Here is an 8,589-nt window from a genome sequence, read left to right on the forward strand (position 1 = left end):
CTTTTCTGATGCGGCAGAGTTTGTGTGGAACTGCATGTGGCCGATCGAACTAAACTAATGCCCTCAACGCCAGGGTAGGACTTTCACCTGAAGATTTAACAGTTACATTCTTGGGGGGGGTCCCAAAGACCACCCATGTACAGGTAAATGCACAAATGAATAGAGGCACGATGCACAGCTGTGCCGACTAGCGGTGGCAGGTCACGACAACTTTAAAGACTAATAACAAAACAGAAATCCACTAAAATAACTACACACTTGGCTACAAACCCAAAGCACGCAACAAGGAAAACCTACGTAAGTTTAATAGGACCTCCGCACCACTGCTGTCCTGACCTTCCTCTGCCCCAAACCCAACAGGTCACGATCTGGCTAAACACAACCACCGCTGCCCAATATGCTACAAAGGTTATCCAAGTAAGAAAGACAGAGCTGCTAGTTTAAACGGAAATGGCACTAAGAAAAACAAAAAGTCAGGCAAGGCAGGACTACCAGCGGCCCGACACCCGGAACAAAACCACCCATTAGTTACATAAACCGTGGCAACAGAGCACCAAACGGACGGCATGTGATACCTGGGAGGGGTTCGCTGTAGCATGCACACATTTACTGTAGGCAGCTGCTGCTCAGAAAGTGACCACACACACCACACTGAACTGGAGCAATCACTCCCACACAGGGACATCGCAGCGTTGCCCATGGCGAACGAGGGTGCCTACCCCAAATACTGAGGCATAGACAGGCCCTCATGAGTGGCCACAAATCAGCCACACCAGGTGTCATCAGGGTCACGCCACACACCTGCCGGTAACACCATGGCAACCAAAAAAACAGCCTGGGGCGGCAGGAGAGTAATGCAACAGACAGGCATATACCTATTAACCATCCGGTTACACTTTATTTAAACGTTTTTCAAGACTTGAAGTCCAGAGGCAAATATCTGTCTACTGAATACTTGCCTGTGGTTTCCCAGCCCATTAGACTGGATAAAAATGTTAAATTGGCGTGACAGATAGTTAAATCCAACTAAAAAAAAAAAATCAATAGAATGTGAAGCTCTAGGGCGGACGATGATATCAGTGGTATTGAATAAACAAAAGAACTCTATCAGAAAGAATGGGTGTGCTGTTTTCAGTTACCACACATTTCTAAACGCTCAATTGCAAAAATAAAAAAGAGAGCTTCAAGAGAAAGAAATGTATTTGTTGTAATATTGACACAATAATAGTCATTAATCTCAATATATTTGACTTTTTAAAAATAGAAATATTCAGTCTTTACATACGAAATGTAGATCCGTGTTGCCCCCTGTTGGCAAAAGAGGGGTAAATAAAACCCCTCACTTCCGCACTTCGAAGCGGGAAGCCTGGTACTGCCTCGCGCACGCGTGTCACGGGAGTTTGAATCGGACAGAAGGATCAAGGTGAGAAGTTAATTTTTGTTTACTATCATAATTCTAAAGAAATGCACTCTTTTTTTCACCGTTTTGCATCCGTTTTCTCCGAGAAAAGGACCGGAAGAAAGAAACTCTGCACTATAAAGGCTTGAAATGAACCTTCAACTTTTAGTTATTATTGACTTTGCTCTCATTGTTCCATGAAAAAAAAATCTTAACTCTTCCTCCTGACTTTCTGCGAAGTCATGTAGGAACACGCTGAAACGATGGTGATTCTGACATGCTTTTATATTAGCTTTTATATTAGCTATATAAGCAAATTACTGATGGGGACATTTTTGCATGTAACTACCAATATTTTAGTCATTTCGACACATACCAGTATAATAATTATACCATCACGGTAATACTTAATTTGGCGTATTATTTTTATTATTAAGAATCTCTTGCTAATTGTAGTTTAAAAAAAAAAAATCATAATTATAACTATGATGCAACCAGGATGTGGAGCTTTGGGCAAGACGTGTAAAATACTTTACTAAGTGCCCGGTTTTGCCCTTCAGGTGTCCCAGATGGCAGCTAACAATAGCAATTTTGTTACCTTTCTCCATGCAACAGAGACAGCCTTTTACTTCGAAGGTAAAAATCAGTTTATAATAGGTTGAGTTGATCGGACCTACTTCTTTACTTTTGGAAAATCATCTAATCCCTTTTTATATCAAGCCTGAATTTAAAAAATGTGAAATTTGCATGTCTGTATGTAATCCTCATTCCTTTATTCTTTTTGTCTTTGTGCTGTCCACGTTTTTCTGATTTAAAGACTGCAATGAAGGTAAAAAAAAAGTGATATTTTCCACTTAAGCCGTGGCATAAATTTAATAGCCTATTTGTAACTTTAATTGTTAAAAGATAGTTGATAAATGAAGACGACCCCACCAGAATGTGGTGGTCATTGGTCAAGGTCATGGTGTGTATCACTTACATGTTAGATTTATTTTTGTGTTTTTCTTCTTGCAGAGTTGGACAAAGATGGGTTTCTTTATAAGTCTGATTTCCAGAAGTGGATCAAAAGCAAGGACAATAAATTCCTCATTCTGAATGAAAGTGCAGAATTTCAATGCCAGAATTTGTCGATACAGGAGCAGGAATATTACCCAGGTGAGGCGCAATAGCCGATCTATGAGTTTAGAGCAATTCCACGTCTCACTCTCAAAACTACGTTTTATGTTGTCACGGTTGTTTTAGCACAAGGAGGCCAAGTTCTGGCTCTTAAAGTACTTGGATTTCAGGAATTGATACTACACAGTGCCAACATTTCAAAAGTTGCAGTAAAAACGCAGCACTTTGGAACCTTAAAACACTTTGAAAACACCGATGTTTGTGGAACTTTTTACAGAAAACAAACTTCACGTCTGCGTTTACAAGAACTCAGACAAAATGGGAAAGATGGGGGTGATTCTGTACACCTTTAAAGACCAGAAGAAGGTGGTGTTGTGCTGCAGCGACAAGCTCGAAATTCACCCCGTGGAAATGGTGAGTAGAATCTAACGGCTCCTGTTGAGTTAAAGTGTAAGTAGAGGGTTAAAACCAGCTGGATTTTATTTTGAGTGTGTCTTAGAGGGAAGAGGAAGCTTTAAATCACCATTAAAGTGTGTCTGGGGGCATATGCTCTTGACCCTGCCTGATAACATGTGGTCTCTTCTCAGGACATTTCCCATGACATTGCAGAAAAAGCACACAAGGCGCTTTTCTACTTAGAGAGAATCACAGAAGGGTGCTATCTGTTGGAATCGTCTCTGTACCCATCTATGTTCCTTGCTTTTGAGCCTGACTCCAACAACCAAACGCTGAACAAAGTCATCCTGCGCCACAAAGAGTATGACGACGTGGACGAGACCTGCCATGTCATCATGTCTTAGATACTGGCGCTGGGTTTGATCTGGTGCTGTCAACCCCTGAAAAATGATCATCAGATTAATCACGGGGTGGATTCGTTTTTATTAACCACAATTAAACATTTATTTTTTACCCCACATGAATCACGTTTCATTTTGCATGAGCAAAAAGACGAAAGAAAGAAGGGTGGCGTGTCGCGAGGCGGGTGACCCGTTAGCCGAGGTGCTAACTAACGTTTGCGTGGAAGCGTAACGCAATTATGTCGGTGGATTTCTTCGGTTCGGGGGATTTTTTCTTTTTCGTACATCGAAAGGACCAACGGGCCTGTCACGACCGGATCGACGAAAGTCTGCCTGGGATAAGTGGCCGAAATACGTTTCCAGAGACGCTAAGGTTCATCTTCCGCTGGTGATTAAGGGGTAATTGCGTTAAAATCGTAAATTGGATTAATCCGGGTTAACGAGTCCGCTTCGACAGCCGTAGATTTTCGCGCCGTTTTTGACGCTTGAGCTTCCGGTTTACGCGGACATTTTAAACGTCGTGTAAACAAAACCTTTCGTGGTTTTTTTTTTTTTTTAAATTTTGAAATTCATTGTACACTCCACAATTTTTAAAGCCACAGATTCTGTCAAGATGTTTTAATTTTCGGTTTTCTCACAGCGTAGCACAACGTTGCGGTCCAGTGAGGACGGTGCGTGACGCAGCTTAATCATCGTTTATTACACTCCGTTATAAACATGCCAGCAGCATTAGCTCCCGTTGAGACAAGGGGGTCGTGGGATGCACACAGTTCATCATCACACTTCTTGTGTTCCTGTTCAGGAAAAACACGTCCGTTTTACGTCTTTTAGATTCAACAGATGCAACTTGATGAAGTGGCAACATAACACTAAAAAAAATAGACAGCATTCGTCGTAAAATACAATTACACACTCAATAAAATGGCTGTAGTTGAATCCCTCCCTCGCTCTGCCTCATACTTTCACCAGGAGCAGTATCTCCTTTCTCGTGGAACGACTATAAAGCTCATTTCCACCTTCACCGACGCACAATTTTGTCGAGCGTTGATGTTTTTAACCACGTGGAAATGTTGCCAACACGGAAAGCTACGAGGGAAAGTGAGGAGAAAGGGAAAAGGAGTGGAATTTATGAAACAAAAAGAGGCGGGAAATTAACCAGAGTTAGGATGACTGGCTGGGAATAACAGTGATATATATTCAAATGAATTTACAGACAACTTAGCTGATTTTCTTCTTAAATTAGACAATATTCCCCTGCCCTCCCCAAGTTCATTTGCTCCACAGAAGAGCGACGGCTTTGCAGATGCCCACGTCATTGTAGTTGAAGTAGCAAAGACCAGCAAAGGTGAGGGTAGACAGGAGGAAGAGGCCCGCGTTGGCCATCTTGACCTTGGGTTCGCCGTGAACGTAGTCTGTCAGCACCTGCCCGATGCCCCTGTGGGAGAACAAGCAGCCGAAGTCAGCGAAAACCCAAGCTTTTTCAGACGGCAGAGCCGCGTTTCATCACGTCAGAGACCAATCCTCTTAGCACAGACCGCTAATGATGCCGAGAGACAGCGGAGCATTCCTCCGACTGGGCCTGGTCAAAGAAAATGTGCTTTAACCCTTTGAGACGTGCACTCTGGCACTTCGGCTGAACTTGGCGGCACGCGTGACAGGGATTTGTGCCCCGGAGCGGCTGCGCCGCTTTAAATCTACACTCTGAGTGACGGAGGAGGACATCGCCCCGACGCTAAGCTGCTGCCGCGCTCTCTCAGGTCTGCAAACAAAGCTGGAACCAGCCACACGAGCTGTGAGCGGCTTGCACATTTGAGCAGGAACACCAAACAGGAAGTAGCTTTTCTGGGTTATAAATGGAAGGTGCTGGAGGGAACAAACACGATACAGCTGGCGGGGTGCTCCGGTCGCCGGCGGTTCTTACCAGTGCCCGTGCAGGGTCAGAGCAGCTGCCAGGGAGAAGTCCATGACCGGACCAGGGTTGAAGTAGGCTGCAGGTCCCATGGCCAGCAGCAGGATGCTCAGAACCCGCTCTGCTGTCCAGTGCAGGGAGGCCGCTTTGGAGCCAGAGCCCGCTGTAGAACAGAGCAGAACACAGGAAGTGCTGTTTACTGTCAGGGATATAAGAGGGTCGTCACAATTATCCAGTCTTTTTGGCAGCCGGTTGATTTTGTACCAAACTGTAATGGCCACCGGCATTCTGCAGAACCCACGGCAGAAAACACCCGCACTCAGCAAATATTCTCTGCAGTCATGTGTGACCTTTACTTGTAAGTTTCTGGGTTTCCGTTAGGACCATTTAAAAGAGGTGAAAACAACTAAATCAGTTTTTTTTCTGCGAGGCCATTTCCGGAAACCTGTTTCATGCGACAGGAAGTGATACTGCAGCTGTCTGTCAGATATAATAGTCATTTCGTGGAGCTGTGTTATACTTCCTCTCCGCAGATTGGTTTCAGGTTTTGTTTTTGTTTTTAACTGAAAACTTGATAAATTGGCTTTTCCTGAATAGACACTGGCGCCGACCTTGCAGGGCCTGCGACGCGTGGATGTGAGCCGTCAGCATGTACGGCTGCTCCTGGGGCTGGTGCGGGACAACCAGCGGCCTGGCCAGCAAAGTGCTTTGGTAGAACAGAGCTGCAGGGACAAGCAGACGCATTAGCAAAGGACTCAAGACCTAAATGTAACATCTCAAACCAAATGAACCTCAGCTTTGACTGCTCCATAAGGCGCAGCCAATAATAACGATCCGATTTTGAATTCATTCGTACAGTGAGAGTAAAAAGTATTTGATCCCTTGCTGATTTTGTTGGTTTGTCCACTAATAAAGACATGATCATTCTATACTTTTAATGGTAGATGTATTCTAACATGGAGAGACAGAATATCAAAAAGAAAATCCAGAAAATAACTTTAAAGAATGTATTTTAATTTATTTGTTTTTCATTGAGGGAAATAAGTATTTGATCCCCTAGTATGCATTAGGAGTTCTGGCTTACACAGACCAGTTAGACGCTCCCAAACAACTGGTTACCTGAATTGAAGACACCAGTTCTAACTAATCACCTGTGTGTAAGACAACTGTTCACAGAATCAGACAATCAGATTCCAAACTCTCCACCATAGGTAAGACCAAAGAACTCTCTCAGGACCTCAGAGACAGGATTGTTGACCTGCATAAATCGGGAATGGGCTACAAAAACATTAGCAAATTGCTGGGTATTAAAGTAACAACTATTGGTGCAATTGTGAGAAAATTTAAGAAGTATAACATGACCATCAATAGACCTCGGTCTGGTGCTCCACAGAAGATTTCACCTCGTGGGGTGGCAATGATCATGAGAACAGTGAGAAATCGGCCTGCAACCACACAGCAGGAGTTAGTGAATGACCTCCAGGCAGCTGGGACCAAAGTCACCAGGAAAACAATTGGCAACACTTTGCGCCGCAATGGATTAAAATCCTGCAGTGCCCGAAAGGTACCCCTGCTTAAGAAGGCACATGTGGAGGCTCGCCTAAAGTATGCCAATGATCACCTCAAAGATGCACAAAGTGATTGGGAGAAGGTTCTGTGGTCAGACGAGACCAAAATTGAACTATTTGGCCTAAACTCTACTCGTCATGTGTGGAGGAAGAAAAATGCTGCCTATGATCCCAGGAACACTGTGCCCACCGTCAAGCATGGAGGTGGAAACATTATGTTTTGGGGGTGTTTCTCTGCCAAGGGCACAGGGCTACTTCACCGCATCACTGGGAAGATGGACGGAGCCATGTACCGTGCAGTGCTGAGGGACAACCTCCTCCCCTCTGCTAGGAAGCTGAAAATGGGCCGTGGCTGGGTCTTCCAACATGACAACGACCCAAAGCATACAGCAAAGGCAACAAAGGAGTGGCTCAAGAAGAACCATATTAAGGTCATGGAGTGGCCCAGCCAGTCTCCGGACCTCAATCCAATTGAAAATCTATGGAGAGAGCTGAAGGTCCGAGTTGCCAAGCGACAGCCCACCAACCTTAATGATTTAGAGAGGATCTGCAAAGAAGAGTGGGCCAAAATTCCCCCTGATATGTGTGCTAACCTTGTGGTTAACTACAATAAACGTTTGACCGCTGTGCTTGCAAACAATGGCTTTGCCACCAAATATTAAGTGCTTTTGGATAGAGGGATCAAATACTTATTACCCTCAATGAAAAACAAATAAATTAAAATAAATTCTTTAAAGTTATTTTCTGGATTTTCTTTTTGATATTCTGTCTCTCCGTGTTAGACTACATCTACCATTAAAAGTATAGAATGATCATGTCTTTATTAGTGGACAAACCAACAAAATCAGCAAGGGATCAAATACTTTTTACTCTCACTGTACGTCTTGCAGAATTAGAATATACTGTATACGCCAACTAAAGAAATAGTCAAACCTGCTGACGGTTTCTAACCGAAACAGATGAATTTATTGCGGTGATTGAAGGGAAAGAGAGAACGATAGAAGGGTCTGATGGAGGCGAATGCGAGTGTTTTTTCGTTTTAATATAAAAGCCGAATGACAGGACAGGATTTCGTGCTCTGCGTTACGCCTCCTTCGAGCAACGTCATACTTTTGCCATTCCCGTATGACGATTTAACCTCACAGCATCACCAAAGTGTTCGAGTCACTGATTTTGATGACGTCGTGAACGTCCAGGGTTCAGGTTTACTTCTTAAACCAGAGAATAAATCGGCAACCCCGCAAACATTCGAACTCGTTAAAATCAGCTGGCCTGAGAGCGCAACGTACAAACGTTCAGAAATGTTGTAAAGAGACAGAAATGCTCACGTTTGACTCCTCTACGACACACAGAACTCAACCGGACGATCGCCGCCATGATGATCAACTAACCAAGGTCACCACCGTGACCCGGATGTAGTTTCCCCCTCTTCACAGCGACAACGATTGTGGTTTTTAAAAAGCCTAACATTATTCATTTTAATTCAGGAATTATTCGGAATGATGGGAAAATGTGATTTAGAGAAAAGACAGTATATCAAAATGATGTGATAAAATTGATGCCGTCGAATTCCGATTTTAGACGATCACGTTCAAAATGTCAAAGCAAAGACTATTGAATTAAAACTGCGTGTGGCGTGTTTGGTGTTGTTCTCCGCAAGAATGATATTTCAGGTAAACAAGGTTATAGTGTTTTGAAAAGTTGCGTTAAAGCGATGATTTACAAACGTCACAGCGGCTGGACGCAGCCGCGCATCCGCCAGTCACATGATTTGAAAATCAGCGAAATCGAGCGACTCGT

General features: G+C 43.7%; 1 protein-coding gene across 1 annotated transcript; it reads right to left on the bottom strand.

Moving 5' to 3' along the window:
- Positions 1-3,877: 3,877 nt before the first annotated feature.
- On the bottom strand, positions 3,878-8,242 carry sdhdb (succinate dehydrogenase complex, subunit D, integral membrane protein b). Its single transcript, XM_003977023.3, has 4 exons — positions 8,118-8,242; positions 5,833-5,943; positions 5,234-5,384; positions 3,878-4,747 (listed from the first exon to the last, which is right to left on the bottom strand). Exons 1-4 carry the CDS (start codon positions 8,164-8,166, stop codon positions 4,582-4,584), a joined length of 477 nt encoding a protein of 158 aa, XP_003977072.2. The 5' UTR covers positions 8,167-8,242; the 3' UTR covers positions 3,878-4,581.
- Positions 8,243-8,589: the final 347 nt, after the last annotated feature.

The sequence above is a fragment of the Takifugu rubripes genome, chromosome 11 (genome assembly GCF_901000725.2).
Source record: "Takifugu rubripes chromosome 11, fTakRub1.2, whole genome shotgun sequence".
Classification (NCBI taxonomy): domain Eukaryota; kingdom Metazoa; phylum Chordata; class Actinopteri; order Tetraodontiformes; family Tetraodontidae; genus Takifugu; species Takifugu rubripes.